General features: G+C 40.1%; 1 protein-coding gene across 1 annotated transcript in view; it reads left to right on the top strand.

The window, feature by feature from the left end:
• The window catches only part of Kiaa0586 (KIAA0586 ortholog), a 93,661-nt gene that overhangs the window by 38,557 nt on the left and 37,968 nt on the right, over positions 1 to 17,136 (top strand). Inside the window, exons 19-27 of the mRNA XM_013346903.1 lie at positions 1,024 to 1,217; positions 2,372 to 2,490; positions 5,461 to 5,660; positions 7,372 to 7,528; positions 8,369 to 8,588; positions 9,219 to 9,472; positions 10,747 to 10,823; positions 10,971 to 11,093; positions 12,262 to 12,433. Of these exons, the coding sequence (XP_013202357.1) occupies positions 1,024 to 1,217; positions 2,372 to 2,490; positions 5,461 to 5,660; positions 7,372 to 7,528; positions 8,369 to 8,588; positions 9,219 to 9,472; positions 10,747 to 10,823; positions 10,971 to 11,093; positions 12,262 to 12,433 (1,516 nt within the window). The remainder of the gene's footprint in view (positions 1 to 1,023; positions 1,218 to 2,371; positions 2,491 to 5,460; positions 5,661 to 7,371; positions 7,529 to 8,368; positions 8,589 to 9,218; positions 9,473 to 10,746; positions 10,824 to 10,970; positions 11,094 to 12,261; positions 12,434 to 17,136) is intronic.

Here is a 17,136-nt window from a genome sequence, read left to right as displayed (position 1 = left end):
ACTCCAGCTCTTTCTCTCACTATCTGAGGGCTTTATTCCTCAGTAGAATATTGATGAACTGTGATATATAAAGAGAATGGGCATTTTGAGATGCTTAATTAATTATAGGGAAAATTGTCTGTGTGATTTGGAGAGAAAGTGGATGGGGTAGAAGGTTTAGGTGGCAAGGTTGACCAGGAGTTGATTGTTGTTGAAACTGGTGATCAGAGACATGTGATTCATATCATCTACGTATAACGTGTAATAATTAGGCATTATTTTATAAACTTTTAAAGATAAGGCATTTTTCATAAGGAAAAGTTAAAAAATTCAGAGATGACTTTGGGATGTGACACGGTAATGAAAGTAATGCATAAGATTAACTATATTCAAATGTAAATTTCAGCTTCTGCTAGAATGAAGAAAAATTTGGGATTATCAGGTTTTTTGTGATAATCAAGTTCATAAATTTCTGTATATTTCATAATGTTTAATGCTAGAATCCCCAAGTTTTTTAGTTATTGAGTATATATAGGATGAATATTAAATTTTATTCTATGTATTCTATTTATTTATTTATTTTGAGACAGGGTTTCTTTGTGGCTTTGAAACCTGTCCTGGCACTAGCTCTTGTAGACCAGGCTGGCCTCGAACTCACAGAGATCCGTCTGCCTCTGCCTCCTGAGTGCTGGGATTAAAGGCGTGTGCCACCACTGCCTGGCCTGAATTTTATTTTTTATGTTGTGTGTATGGTGATGTGGAATCAAACCCAGGGCTTTATACATGTTAGGCAGCTGTTCCACCCCGAACTACATTCAGAGCCTGAACACGGTTTAAAAAACACAAACCATGTAAATGCATTTTCTCCAGTGTCATGTATGATTGATGTCTGTGCTGTGTAGTGTGTATGCTATATTTAACGTCTTATCACTTAAGTGAAAAGGTAATGTTGGTTAATTCATATAGCTGAGTTCTTTGCCTATGCTTGGCACTCATGTTGAGCAGATGTATGAATATAATACTTGGTTTTTATGATGTTAACAGGAAGAGGAACAGCGTGATGAAATTCCCGAGTGCTCTGCCCCGGTGCTGGAGTTTAACAGAAGCGTTAAGGTCATTCCTACAGAATACAACGGTCCTTCGTTTCCTCCGGTGGTCTCTACTTTTCATCCCACTACTGATATTTTGGATAAAGTAATTGAGAGGAAAGAAACATTGGAAAATAGTTTAATTCAGTGGTAAGTTTCTAATCCTATTGGCATTCATAGAATCAGAATAGCAGATATAAATGGACGTGGCTTAGAGGAGTACTCAGTAAGAATGAAACATAGGGTACTGGTGTGTAAATAAAGCAAGAGACACAGTATAAACCTACTGTATGACACCTTAATAATATAAGTTTGCACCAAACAAGTGTTTGAAATATATATCAGGTTATTAAGTGTACTTATCTCTGAATCTAGTATTATGAGTGAACCTTACCAATATTTATTTATTTATTTATTTATTTATTTATTTATTTTAGTTTTTCGAGGCAGGGTTTCTCTGTAGCTTTGGAGCCTGTCCTGGCACTAGCTCTTGTAGACCAGGCTGGCCTCGAACTCACAGAGATCCGCCTGCCTCTGCCTCCCGAGTGCTGGGATTAAAGGCGTGCGCCACCACCGCCCGGCACCAGTTTTTAAAAAAAAATTCATTTTCTGAATTTTCCACAATGAAATCAATCATTTCTCTAACAATAGTTTTTACTGTGCCTGTTACCGGCCCTAAGCAATGAATTGGAAGGAATCTCCTAGTTTTCCCTTTTCTTTCCCTCTTCCTACCAGTGACCTAGGAAATAACATTTTTCTTCTTTTTCAAGGAAAAGAATCCTCCTGGAAAAGTTTCTACCCTGCCTTGCGATCTGTTTGTGTTTCATTGAGAAGAGAACAGGACTTTTTCTAGCATTTTTAAAATAAAATCACTTCATTCTAATTAACTCACAAGTAGAAACATTCCATGGCTAGTTTAAGGATGCTGTGTAAGCCTTGCCCCGTCCCAAACTCTGCTCAGTGAACTTCATGGAGCTTTGATCTGGTGTGACTGTGTGTGTGTTCTCTGGGTGAGACGCACACTGTCAAGTGCATAGTACACTGGATGATCATCCACCCAAATCTCAGAGTTAACTTGGGGCTTGCAGGTAGCTTTCTGTCAGGCTAGTATGAAAGCTCTAAGTCTGTTTCATAGTCTGTCCCCCAGGAGGGCTTCCCACGCTCGTTCTTTTCCTTCCAGATGTAACTGTCAGGTGGCTGCTTTCCCATGGCCGTGCTGTGAGCACAGCTTATTCTTAAAGGGGACAATAGCTAACATTTTATACTTTTAACCAATTTAGGTGTATTTAACTTTATACTTCTAGGGTAGAACAAGAAATAATGTCAAGGATTATCTCTGGGCTCTTTCCGCTGCAGCAGCAAGCCAGACTCGATGCCAGTGTTTCCATTAGTGAGGCAAGCGAGCCATCAGCTTCTGACATTGGTACGTGAAATGGACCTGTTGTCATTGTTGCTATTAAAAGATAAAGCCTTTATTTTTTTGTGCATTTCTGTATCCTGGTGGTCACCTGGATCCTTGCTGTCTTACCTTCTGCTTCTCTGTGGATGACATTAGTATGTCTTTCCCCTCTTATCACATATTGCAGCTTTTGGGTTGCTAAACCATTCTCCATATATATATGTATGTACATATGTAAGTTATATAAATATATTATGTAAGTATATTCATTATATATTTTCATGGAGAAACAATAGAATACTGTGTGAGTGCATGAGTGCATGCATGCCCAGGCCAGAGGTAGCTTTTGCAATTCAGTTCTCTCTTGCACAGTAAGTTCTAGGAGTAACTCAGGTCATCATCGGGGGCAGTTCCTTTCTTTCAGGCCCCTACTTTATTTTTCTCATTGCTGCAGTCAAGTACCTAACAGAGGCAGGATTTGTTTTGGCTGCTGGTTTGAGAGGGTAGAAGTTCCTTGTGGTGGCAAAGACATGCAATGGGAGCATGAAGTGACCAGTCACGTTACATCCTCAGGAAGCACAGGAGACGTAAATGCGTCATACTCAGTTCCTTCCTCTTTTGAATACAGTCCAGAGCCCTAGTCCATGGGATGGTGCTGCCCATTGAGTGAGTGTTTTTCTCCTACTCAAGCCTCTCTGGAAATGTCCTCACAGATATGTCTAGAGGTGTGTCTCCTAGGTGATTCCAAAATCCACCAAGTTGACAAGATTAATCATCAAAATCCATTTATAATAGGTATCAGAGTTTATTATAGTCTTACATACCATCCTCACTCACTAGACTATAAACCATTCAGTATTATAGACGCTGCTTCTTCAGTGCCTCGTGTTTTACTGGTAACCCCATGAGGGCTTAAGCATTCACTGAATGCTCAGCGAGGCTCTCTTTCAGCTCATGCCATTCCTCTGCCCCCTCTTGCATCTCTTTGGCTCTTCTGATTCTTTTCCACTTCCCTTCTACCCCACAATTGCTCTTTTTTCCCTCCCTACCCCACCCACTCAACTCTCTGTTCTTTCTTTCTCTCTTTAGAACACAGACAGGCAAACAAACCAACCAGAATTGGGGGCGGGGAGGGAATAAAAAGAAAAGAAAGAAAAAGCACAAGAAACACACACACCAAAACAAAATCCATAAAAACACAAAGTCAGAAACCATGATATATAAATAAAAGATCAATAAGACCAAAAAGCTCAAACCAAGCAATATAACACAGAAAGTGTAGAAGTACCATTGAGTTCTTTTTGTATTAGTCCTCTACTGCTGGGGTTGGAGCCTCCCCTAAAGTGTGGTTTATGTACCCAGCGAGACTCCACTAGAGGAAACTAATTTTTCTTTTGCACACTTGTAGATAGCTTCTTGGTTAGGACTGAGAGTTAGTGTTGACTTTCCCTTCTCATTCGGGATCTGGTCTGGCTTGAATTTGTGCAGGCCCTGTGTATGCTATCATGGCTTTTGTGAGTTTAAATGTTCCCTGAGCCCTGAGAGTTTGATGAATGTGTCCCACTTAGGACTGAGTATTCCAGTCTCTCACTCTCTGTACATTGTCCAGTATGGGTGTCTGTGTTAGCAGGCTCAGCTTTAAAGCCTTTGGTAGGCATGCTGTAATCCATGTCATCGCAGAGGTTAGTATAGTAAAGGGCTAGGGAGGAGGAGAGGGTCTCCTGAGGAAGGGGAAATAGAATATACAGTGTGGAGAAGCAGCAGGAGGATTAAACAGGAACGGGGAGGGAAGAAGGGGGTAGTAGGAGAGGGACAACTAACACTGAGTGCATTGGAGGGGTCAAATGGAAATACAGTACTTTAGAAGCCTCTTTAAAAAAATATATATGTATGTATATATATACACATACATATATATACACACACACACATATAAATGAAGACATCAGTCTTTTGTAAATGGTAATTTAGTTGCCTTAGAGTCGCCAGTTCTACATATGCAGTTTGACGAGTTTTAAAGTAGCTATGCATTTCTGTCAATACCAAAGTATCCTTGAGCTGCTTTGCGGACAGTTCCCAGGCTCTACCCATGCGCAGTGGCCCTAACAACTGTGATTTGCCTTTCTGTCGCTGGATTTTAATCTCTTGAAGACTTTCATACATAAGTATTACATAACATTTTTTTTGTTGTTGTTGGCTGACTTTTATTTAGCTTGGCATTATGTTAACTTTTAAAATGTATAGTGTGTTTGTCCACCTTAATTTGTGGGCAGCAGGTGTTCTTTTTAAAAACATTTTTTTTATTCCTGTTTTTCCAATCTTGGATTAGCCTATTCTTCCTTTACAACCTGCCCTTTAACTCCCAGACCCTGTTAGAGAAGCTTGAGGAACAGCATGCAGTGTTGTGATCACGCACCTGAACTAGAGGGAGGAGCGTGGCTCCTGATTACTGCATCCTGTGTTTGCTGAGGAGTGAACATGGCATTGTTTTCAGCTGAGGACATTAGCACAGATGTGACATTCATTAATTTCTGCAGTGGGGGGAAGAAGTCATATTAAACTTACTTGTTTATTTTATTTATTTATTTATTTATTTATTTATTTATTTATTTATTTATTTATTTTTGGTTTTTCGAGACAAGGTTTCTCTGTGGTTTTGGAGCCTGTCCTGGAACTAGCTCTGTAGACCAGGCTGGTCTCGAACTCACAGAGATCCGCCTGCCTCTGCCTCCCGAGTGCTGGGATTAAAGGCGTGCGCCACCACCGCCCGGCCAAACTTACTTGTTTATTAAACCAAGTTTGTTGCTTTGTTGAAATAGGATGCTTATTTACGCTGTTATCTGTCCTTCTGAGGCAAGTAGACTTGCTTCTCTTCTTCTCTTTGCTCTTCCTCCCATCCTCATCACCCATAGATCAGCGTCTCTAAACTGTAAGAATGAAGGTTTGGCTGGCAAGCCATCTTTCTTGGCGTTATTTGAAGTTCTTGTATCTCAGTTGTAGGGACAAGCAGTGGAGCACTCCAGCTTTTTGTTGATGCCGGGGTTCCTGTGAGTTCAGACATGATCAGCCATTTTGTGGATGAAGCACTTGCTGAGACCATTGCTGTCATGTTAGGTGACAGAGAGGCAAAGAAGCCACGGCCTGTTGCCACAAGTGTTTCTGGTGATCCTTCAACAAATGAAACTAACCTGCCGGTAGGAACGACTTTACCTCCTTTTGTGACTTAAGAATTGTGGGGAAATTTTTTAGACATTATTTAAGAGCAAGTGTGTATGTGTGTATCTGCTTGAGATAGGGTCTTACCCTATAGTCCAAGCTGGCTTGGAGCTCTGTATTCTGGGGTGGCCACAAGATCATGATAATTCTCCTACTTCAGCCTCCTAAATGCTAGTATTATACGTGGGAGCCATTTCAACTGCATAAAAAGATAAGTTTTAAACTTCCTGTTGTAAGATTGAAAATTGTAGCTGGGTGGTTGTGATGCACACCTTTAATCCCAGCACTCAGCAAAAGCAGGTAGATCCCTGAGCTTGAGGGCAGCCTGGTCTACAGAGTGAATTACAGTACAGCTAAGGCTACACAAGAAACCCTATCTCAGAAAACAAAGCAAAAATACAAAGAGATCATAGAATGCAATAAAATCTTATTCCTTGTTTCTGTAATTAACATTTCCCCTAGCATATAATTATTTTATTTTTGAGATTGGGTTTCTTTTAGCCCAAGCTGGCCTTAAAGTCTCTATGCAGCTGAAGCTGACCTTGAACTGGGTTCAGGTATGAGCAATCACACTCAACATTTTTTTTTAGAAATTTTAAAATCTGCAGAAAAGTTACATGTGTGATACAGTAACCATTTTTTCCCTGTATTTACTTACATTTCACAGTTGATGGCAGTTGCATATTTCTAAAATCTGTCTCTATATCTGCCCTATATTAAAAAATTATTTTATTGTTTTAAATGTATGAGTGTTTGCCACTTGTGTGAAGTTCCCACAGAAACCAGAAGGTGGCATCAGATCTCCTGGAAACAGACAGTTTTGAGCTTCCATGTGGGTTCTAGGCATTGAATCCAGGTACTCCGGACGAACTGCTAAGCCGTCTCTCCAGCCCCCTATTTAAAAACATTCAGAAGTTGAGGATATATGACTCTACCTTAAAACCACTGGCAGTATTTCCTAAGAAAGTTTCTTTGTTTTTTTATTAATTATTTCAGTAAACATACAAAAATAATGGGTTATAACATTTCACTCATATGTTGTTTGCTTCTCTCATGTCCTGTGCCTTCCTTCCTCTCTTTGTCCTCCTCCCTTACACAGTGTGATAGGTGATAGATGTATGCGCTTTAGTAACTTGATGCTCAGAGTGAGACTTCCTAACCCGGTCCCCGTGCGCCTCCCTTCCTTCCCTGCGCTGCACATGTTTTCATGGCAGTGATTAAGACAGTTTGGAAAAACAAGTATAAACAGGGAGTGTATAATTGTTGAGAATAAAGGCTTTGGGAAAACTTGAACTGATACCTCAACTCTATATTTTATTTAGCCTTTCCTATACAATAGAGATACTTTTAGAATTTAAAAATCCCCTAAATTTTTAAGTTTAGTTTTGGGAGTTTTTTATTTTTTAGAAGATGAGGTTTTATTATATTGCCCAGGCTAGCCTCCAACTCTTGAATCTGGTTAATCCTCCTTGTTTCTTTCAGAGGCAGAGTTACTTCAATTGCCCAAGAGTATTACACTGGCAACTAGATACTTAAGAACCAGAGAACTTTTAAGCTCCTATGTTATTGTTACTTTGCCCATCGCTTAAATTCTGTATAGTCTATGATTGAGTTCATGTTACTGTTTCATATTGATTTTGTTTGGGTGATTATAAACATAGTGTGTCTTGTTTCACTAAATTATCTTAGGTAAGAGTTTGTACTCCAGTAGCTACACCACAGCCTACTCCTCCATGCTCGCCACCGCCTCCTCAGGAGCCCGTGTTAGTAAAAACTCCAGATTCTTCTCCCTGTGACTCAGATCAGGATGTGGCTTCCCCTCTTAAAGAGATATGTGCTGAAAAAGGTAGAAACCTTGTTTCCTTAAAAACATTGGTTTGTTTGCACATACACACCATTGTACATGTGTGGAGGTCAGAGGAGAACTGTGAAGCTGGTTTTCTCATTCACTGTTATATGGGACCATGACTGAAGAACTCTGGGTGTCAGCCAGGTGCTTTACTTGCTGAAGCATCTTGTCTGCACTTAAAAATTCTGTAATTCAGTTTTACTTTTGGCAACTATAGTTTTTGATTAGGAAATACCATTTCTTGCAAGGAAACTAAGGAATTGGTTGTCACTTGACTGTTTATGTAGCTGTCACAGAATACCATACACTAGGTAATTTATACATTAAAGAGGTTTTTTTGTTTTCTTAAAATTTAGGAGTCTATGATGTCAGACCAAGGGGTCACCTCTGGTGAGAGCCCCCTTGCTATATCTTGAATGGCATAAAGCATCTATAGTAGCCAGAGAGCCTGCAAGCTGAGGTCTTCTTTCTCATGGAACTGCTAATCCCATGTCAGGCTCATCTACCTCACAAGGGGTCTTGCTGCACACTGCAACGTGCGGATTGAGGATTAAGTTTCTAACATGAATTTGCAGGGGAGGCATTCATGCCTCTCTATTGTTTCTGAAAATATGTAATCTAATAACTGCTTAGACTGCTTTTAATGTATGGCAGTTCTAAAAATGCCATCCTTTCAAGGTTTTACTTTTTATACCTTAACAATTTTAGAAATTTTATTAAAAGCCATTATTGTTGTCATTGTTATGATTGCCATTATTTCAATGCCAGAGGTTATCTGGAACAGTAAGTCATCTTACTAGAAAGCTGCTTACTGAGTTGTTTCTTTTTTATCTTCAGGAAGTGATGTACCTGCCATCACACTTGTTAGTACCCCAGTGGTTACCCCGGTTACCACACCTCCCCCAGCAGCCGCGCTTACCCCAACTTTGTCTGAAATTTCCATTGACAAGTTGAAGTTATCAAGCCCTGAACTTCCCAAGCCATGGGACAGTGGAGACCTGCCGCTGGATGAAGAGAATCCCAACTCTGTTGAAGAACTTGTTCACCCGAGAGCTATGTAAGCGCGAGCACACCCTTGTTCTGCAGCCCTGCCAGTCTCTTTTCACACTCTACTCCTGCATGTAAAGTGGATAAGAAGGCCTGGGGGATGGCTTGTTAGGAAACCCAGGCTGGTCTGGAATTTTCTGGAACAACTAAGGTTGTTACTAAATTGCTAATCCTCCTGGCTTAGCCTTCTTAGTGCTGGGAAGACAGGCTGCTGCCACCATTCATGGTTTTCATCTATTCTTTAGGAAAAAAACCAAATTGTATACAATATAAATATTTTTAAATTAAATTTATTCATACTGTCTCATCTTTGCAAAAGGCTTAGGTAAGTAAGAGTAAACTGTCAGATTACTAATGAAATATAAAATAATTTTTCTAGTGTAGGTTGTCATTTATTGTAATCAATTAATGTTTATATTACTAAATATCACATATAAATTTCCTTTGTGGCTAGAGCAGCTTTCAAGGTGGCCCCTGATTAAAGCACAACACCTTCGGAAAATAACTTGTTGATTAGTTATGTTAGTGTAGATCATATAAATACTTTGCTAAAAGAGACAGGTAAGTCTGTTTTTGTATATATGAATGGATGTAGACCTTCAGTGAACTTGTAATTGAAAATGTGCCTTTATCTTGTTAGTGTAATGTCTGTGGCCAAAGATGAAGAACCTGGGAGTGTCGACTTCCCTGCTCAGCCTGCACCACTAGAGCCTGCTCCCTTAACCCCACTTCCTGAGGGCACCAAGGCCCCTTCTGCTCGGCAGATGCCGAGTTCTGGCTCATCAACACTGGAGAACTCTTTGAGCATTAGTGCCACGGAGACAGAAACTCTGGACAGACATATCTCTGAAGGGGAGATCTTACTTAGCTGTGGCCAGAACTTGGCTAACAAGAGTAAGTTAACATACAGTAATTGATTTTGTTGGTTACATTATAGTAATTTCCCTAGTGATAACTTCTGTTAAAAATGTTTTTCTTAACTTTCGAGTTTTAGCATGGCATAGTAGAAAGAAGAGCTGCTCTGTGAGGGTGGTTAGCTTTTCTGGGCTCTGACTTTGAAGAATAAAATCTCCCTTAGAATTCAGAATTCTTTCCTTTTAGAATTAATTTGAAAATAACTTGAGATATATTCTATCAGCCTGTTTTTTTTCTCTGCATACGCAGACACACAAATACATACTTATGTGTTTATATGTACCTTTATATAGGATCATGCTGTGTATATTATTATAAAACCTGAACTTTTTACCAAGTAATGTGTGGTAAGCATATCTCAACATCAGCACATGGGTCATGTCTTTTTCCAGTGGTGTGTGATCTATCCAAGTAATGCTTGAGTGAAGGGATTCGTAGAGATAGCTTCCGTGTATACCAGGCTGTAATGGCCACTGTTGCACGTAGCTTCCATAACCCATGTCTGCAAGTGGAATTGCTGAGGCAGGATTGCCTCCCTCAAGTTAGCAATGCTCTGTCAGCGTGCTTCCTGGAAAGATTAACCGCTTTTAGTGTTATTCACTATTCAGTGCGTTTAACAGCCTGTTGAGGTGCCCATTTCTCAGAGTCATAGCTGCTGTGCTGCTTGCAGTCACTTTAAAATTCTGACCTGGGGCTCAGTGCCTGAGAGCATTTGCTGCCCTGCTGGAAGATCTCTGTTCAGTTCCCAGCACCCATATGCTGGCTCACACCTGTGTGTAACTCTAGTTCCAGGGGCTCAGATGCCGTCTAATGGCCTTCATGGTACCAACCATGTACACAATGCACAGGCCTACATGCAGGGAGAACACTCATACACATAAAATGATAACTAAAAATTAAATTAAAAAACAATTCTGAGCCAGGCATGGTGGCGCATGCCTTTAATTCCAACACGCAGGAGGCTGAGTTCAAGGCCAACCTGGTCCACAGAGTGAGTTCCAGGACAGCCAGAGAAGCCCTGTCTTGAAAACAGACAGACAAACAAAAACTCCCAACAACAACAAAAACAACTTTGACAGAGTAGGTGAAATAAAAAGATGTGTAGGTGAGTAATTTATTTAATAATGACCTAAATATGAACTTTACCAGTTTTTCTACTGAACTGTAAGTTCAAATATAACGTTCTGTGCTTTCTGGCCAGATTACTTAGTAAATGTCTTCTGGTTTTCTAAATCACTCTGCTTTGCTTCAAGTCTTAGGAAATGGGGACTTGCACCTGCTGAACGTAAACGACAGCCTATCCAGCACTCTGCACGATGCCTTTGACATGGTAAGGAAGAACTGACTACAGCTGTGCTCTCGGAGGCTGTGTGAAAATAAGATCATCTTTTGAAAGATACTGGTGTCATTTCTTCCTACAGTTTTATTAGTCATAACTGTTTAATAACCTCTTCTGATGTCCTTGTGTTTGCTCTAGGAAGATGACCCTCCCAGCGAAGGACAGGTGATTAGGAGGCCCCACAAAAGGCTTCATCCAAATGCGATTCTTTCGCTTTTTACTAAGCAAGAACAGGAGTTTCTAGTTTCACAGCAAGCAGAGGTAATGTTCAACCATAAAGATGTTGGTTCCTAAATTAAATAGCTAAATTTTTTTTAAAAAAAAATTGGAAACAGGGTTTCTCTGGTAACAGCCCTGGCTGTCCTGGAACTCACTTGGTAGAGCAGGCTGGCCTTGAACTCACAGAGCTCCTCCTGCCTCTGCCTCCTGAGTGCTGGGATTAAAGGTGTGTGCCTCCACTGCTCTGCTAATGTTTTCTCACTTTTCAGCATGTTGAGCCAGGCACGACCAGGCATGTGACTACAGTCTTAGCTCTCAGAAAGCTAAGGCAGGATGATTTGGGGTCTGAGAATAGAACAGAATACATAGCAAGACCCTGCCTCAAAAAGAAAGAAAAATAGTTATTTGTATAGATAGAATCTTTTTGGTAGTTGAGGCATATGATTCCCATCAAGTAACATAAAGTCCCCACTAGCAGTTTTAAGCAATTTTAATTCAAAAGAAATGAGAAGTATACTTTTTATTCCAATTTAAGCTGTTCAAACAATGTATAATGGGTACCAGTATTTAATATTTTAAGTTTTCTTAGATATTACTTCTGTTTAATTGGAGCTTGAAAACCAATAATAATAGTCAGTGCTTGCCACACAAGCATGAGGGCCTGAACTTAGATTTCCCTCAGCCAGTAAAAAGGTGAGGATGGTGGCGTGCACCTCAATACCAGCTCTGGAAATGCAGATCCCTGGGGCTTCCTGGCCAGCCACTCTAGACAATGGGTTGAACTATGGGTTCAATGAGAGATTAAATGTTTAAGAAAGACACATGCTGTTGACTTCTGGCCTCTACACACACACACACACACACACACACACGTGTATGTACAGCCCCACCCCACCCCCCACATGGGGAAACACACACACAGTACTGTATGCCTGATTAAACTTTTGTTTGAAAAAATGTTTACATTTATTTATTGTATATGTGAGCCTGTGGGCCCAGGGCTCGAATTGAGGTCATCAGACTTGCAGCAACCATTCTTACTTGCTGAGCCATCTTACCGCTCCTTAAACCACCCTCTTAGGCTTCCCTTTCATGTACCTTAAATGTGACAGTATAAGCACGTATGTGTTTTGTATCATGATATTTTAAAAGTATTTCCTTCTTTGACTGTTTAATACAATGGCTTTAGTAATTTTTCTCGTTTTGTAAGGACTTGGATAACAGTGTGGGCGAGCTTAGTGAGGGACAAAGGCTCGTGTTGACAGCCGCGGAGGACATCTTAGCAGGAGCGTCTGTCTGTGTGCTGCAGCCCACTCCAACTGCAGAGCCTTCCGATCGGCGAGCAGACCCTGGGATGTTACTGCAGCCTGACATGGCCACAGGTACACTCAACAGAGTTGTTTCTTAATGCTTCTGTAACTTTTACCTTGAATCCTGTTTCAGGTTCTTCTTCTCATGCTGATGGCTATAGTGTGTTTTACATTATAATCTATAGTCGTGTCCTTTATCTGAATTGAGAAGTTCAGCTTTTTTTTAAATGGAGGCTTGAAGATTTATTTATTAAAGGTAGTAACTTTTCTATGATACACATACTTTTTCCTGAACATGATTTATATGTTTTTGATAGTATATGCACCATTGGGAAGGATATGAGATAGTTTTTATATATATATACATATGCTTAAAGATTTTAATGCAAGTGTACTATTTTAATGTATAATAGCAAATGTAAGCAGCCTCTCAGAACCAGCAGTCCTGTGTAGGTCAAAGTTGGATGAGATCATACTGCTGTAGAAATTACTCTTTACACTGTGTGAGTTTCCAGATGCAGTGTTCAGTGCATTTGGGTTATCTTAGAGAGTAACTGGAATTTCTGTTTTTAGCCCTTTGGAAATTACTAGCCTTGAGTAATTTCTATTGTCTGTGGTAGCTGTAGCCTATAAAGTAAGCATGTATATATTAGCAAACACTGAACTTTTGCTCCTAGGAGAAATAGAGGATTGGATTCTAGCAAGCCTCTTGCATAACCTGGTTTCATGTATATTTCTGTTTGAAGACATTGTATTTCATTTATGTTGTTGATTCCTTACATCACAGCCAGTAGCACTGTAACTCATGCCTGAAGGAAGTATCTCTAACACACACATCTCCATAGGCATGACAGAACCTCGTTATGCTCAGGAACATTGGACAGTAATTGTCTTTTAAAATGGCTTGGGTGCCATTCTAAGTAGCCGTGTGTGTGTGTGTGTGTGTGTGTGTGTGTGTGTGTGTGTGTGTGTGTGTGTGTGTATCTGTATCTGTGTTTGAGTGCCTCTCTCACACGCACACACACACGAATGGGGATGGAGGAGAGATGGAGAGGAGACAGAATGAACAGAGAATGTGAACACTTGGCATTAAACTGACTGCCAAGGTCACCTTTTACAGTGCCAGAGCGAAAGTGCCTATGCAGAGTGGAGAACTGGATGCTGGGTTGGGTCAGCTTTTTACCACTTCGGAGGGATCCACAAATCGACCATAAAGTTTCTATAAATATTAATCTTTAATTAGAAATATGTTTCTGTAAATGGGTAACTTTGCAGATGGAAATTGGCCACTTAATTGTTCTTTTTTTTTTTTTTGATTTTTCAAGACAGGGTTTCTCCGTAGCTTTTTTGATTCCTGTCCTGGAACTGGCTCTTGTAGACCAGGCTGGCCTCGAACTCACAGAGATCCGCCTGCCTCTGCCTCCCGAGTGCTGGGATTAAATCTGTATGTTCTTTGTTTCTGACTTTTTCAGGCTCGTTACTGCATTCTGTGTAAGGTTGGTGCAGAATGAATTGAGGTTTCAGGTTGAATTTTAAGCCACTGTAACTAGACTCAAACTAGATCAAATAGGGATCATTATAGTCAGTACAATTTTTGTCAACAAAAAATAGATTTGCTTATTGCTATAAAAAAAACTGTATGCTTCACAGTTTGAAAAAATCTTGGAAAGTATTTTCTGCATTCCACTGGCTGTGAAGTACTTATCCTGCTAACAGTTCTGTGGGCATGTTAGCTAGTGAGAGAGAGCTGAGTTTGGTCTTGAGGCAAAACTTGGTAGCTAATTGCATCAAACCCAGTTTGTTCCCCTTCTGAAGCAGCGGCTGCAGAGCTGGCGGTTGGATATGGATGTGGAGAATCCACTGATAGAAGAATTGGACCCTGTCTGACCAATGCTCCTCCCAGGCTTCTCACAGTTTCCACATCTCTGTTTGCTGAGCATACTTCTCAGATGTCATGGTTTCCTGGGATTCAGAATGCGGTCGTGGGTAGATTGGCAGCAGACAGTACTCAGGATCCGTGTTTACATGCAAGGTTAGCTTTGGGAAGCGTTTGGGCTTCTCAGTCCAACCACTGAGTTGACGATTGTCATACACAGCCCAGCTTTTATTTCATGTCACAGTCCAGTCAAGAAGTGGTTGTTAGTGCTGCGTGGAGTGACGGGTGGAAGCTGGGACGTGTGGTTGTTAACAAAGCCTTTAGCCATCTGAGGGCCTCACTCAGTTCTTTCAGTGATCATTTAGTCCACATGGAATTCTTGCCAACTTCTAGACTAGTTGTAAGAACATTACATCGGCTTCGGTAATTAATCATTGTCAGATTCCCATGAGCAGGCCCCTCCCCTCCTCATCTTCAGGCCCCTCACATTTGCAGACCATCTTGACACACCTCTGCCTTATATGCTGAGTAGCAGTTCACAGTGTGAATACTGGTAGTTCTCTACACTGCTTTGTCACCTGTTCTGAAGCAGAGTAAGGAAATTACTTCAATTTGCCTCTTTTCCAAAATAATTTTTACATTATAAAATAAATATAAAATAGGCAGCAAGTAATGTCACTAGCAAAAACCATATGACTCACAAGTATAAGCATTAAAATGATGTAGAACATGACCATATGTAAGAATGTATTCCAATATCAAAGAGAGATTTCATCAACACAAAAAATTTTACTCTTTATGCCAACTTAAATGCAGCATTAGGATTATGGCCTTGCTGAGCTTACATGAGAGCATTTGTGAGTGTTTAGAACTGGCATCATACTGAGTAAGAGCCTTCATTGTTCAGAATTGAAGGAGAGTCAAGGCTGAAATTTCTAGCAGGATACGCATAAAATTGCAGCTGTTTACCATTTTGTGCATATGGTGAGAGTATTACACTTGTTACACACTTTCAGGTCAGTATACAGCATAAAATGTGCCGCGTAGTTCACTGTGCGGAGTGTAATAACAGAGTGGGCTCTAGGGAGCGCTCATAGATCACCTGAGAGACACTAGGAGGCGGGCTCTTGTAGACTAAAATCTATGGGTTTACAGCCCTTCTTTCTCTGTAATAATGACCAAAGGGTCACCTGTGGTATAGTAAATAATTTTTGTATTAATGAAAACATGTTTTTAGAAAAATCCTAGTCATTTGATAATGATTAAATTATCTTTTTGAGACAGAGGTAATTATTATCAAAAGGCAAACTTAAGAATAGGACGGATTGTGTATAACTTGAATACTTGTTAGTATGATTAAAATTTTATTGTTTATCTATGTGTGTATGTGTTCATGTGTGTGTACATGAGCACGTGTTCACACCTTTAGATGACAACTTCCAGGCTTGATTCTCTCCTATCATGTGGGTCTCAGGAATTGAACTTAGGTTATCAGAATTGCCACCCAGTGCCTGTACCCACTAAACTATCTCAGTGGCCGTTTAATATGATTGAAAGACTGTTCTGGATATACAGTATTCTGAAGCATGCAGAAACTGAAAATCATATATATACTTTATCCTTGCTATCATACATAAAATATAAACATTGCTTTAGAAAATATTTTGAGTATATTTCAGAAATAACATCAGAATGCTCCTTTATGGGCAGTTCATAAGGACAATTTTTAATAATGACTAGTGTATTAGAAAATGTTTTTTATTTATTTAAAACTTTTACTAGTTTGCAAAGAATTAGGTTTCATTATGCCATTTTAAAACAAAATTTAAATTTCTTTTGATATATATATATGGGGAGAGAGAAAGGTGATGTATACACAGTTACCAGAAAAGATTGTCTGATCCTCTCGAACTGGAGTTGTTAAGCTCCTGATGTGGATGCTAGAAGCTAAGCCTGAGTCCTCTGGAAGAGCAGTGCATGTTCTTAACCACTGAACAATTTCTTTAGCTTCTGATTTTCAACAGTAGGTTTGTTGTATTGTTTTAACCATAGCAAGCAATGTTGCATAAGGTTGAATATGTGTGTATGTGTGAATGTGTGTTTGTGTGTGTGTGCATACAAACATACTTACATATGTGAATATATTTGGAAGAGGCAGTATAGCTGAGTGGTTGAGAGCTTGCGTTTTTAGAATTTCAGAAATGGATTTTAATTCCAACTCTGTGGGTCTTTGTTCAAGTAACTTAATGCCTCTGATTTTTTTCTGATTTTAAAATTTAATTTTCGCATACAAAGTAGTAGATTTCATTTTTGTATTTCCACACACAGATCATACAGTGTTCTTATTCGTCCCTCTCCACCCACTCACCTTTTCCCATCTTCCTAATTCCTGATGGTGTCCTTCCGCCCCGCCAGATAGTTGCCTTTTCCTCCTGTCACGTGCATCCCGTTCCCCTTCTCCCTCCTGCCCCGTCTCCAGACACCTTCTGCTCTAGTCACACATGCACACAGGAGTGAATGAGATGTCTGTCTGTCTGAGTCTTGTCTAGCTTATTTTCCTTAGCACAGACATCTCAAGTTCCATACATTTTCCTACAAATGTCACTTTTTTTCTCTACAGCTGAATAAAATTCTGTCATGTCTCTGTATATTCCTTTTAATCTACCCATCTCTTAATAGATGTTTAGGGTTGCTTGTCTTGGCTTATAAACAGTACATCAGTAAACGGGGATGTGCATGTGTCCTGTGGTCGTGCTACTTAAGAGTCCTTTGTGGTTTCAGCCGTCCTGTAGGAATTTTGTCTTTAGCTTCTGAGAAAGCTCCTCCTGACTTCAGAATGGCGATGCCAGTTTACCGACAGTGACTTCAGAATGGCGATGCCAGTTTACCGACAGTGACT

Source organism: Microtus ochrogaster, chromosome 1, assembly GCF_000317375.1.
Source record: "Microtus ochrogaster isolate Prairie Vole_2 chromosome 1, MicOch1.0, whole genome shotgun sequence".
Classification (NCBI taxonomy): Eukaryota; Metazoa; Chordata; class Mammalia; order Rodentia; family Cricetidae; genus Microtus; species Microtus ochrogaster.
Note: the sequence above shows the minus strand (reverse complement) of the source record. Positions and strands in the feature narration are given on the sequence as shown.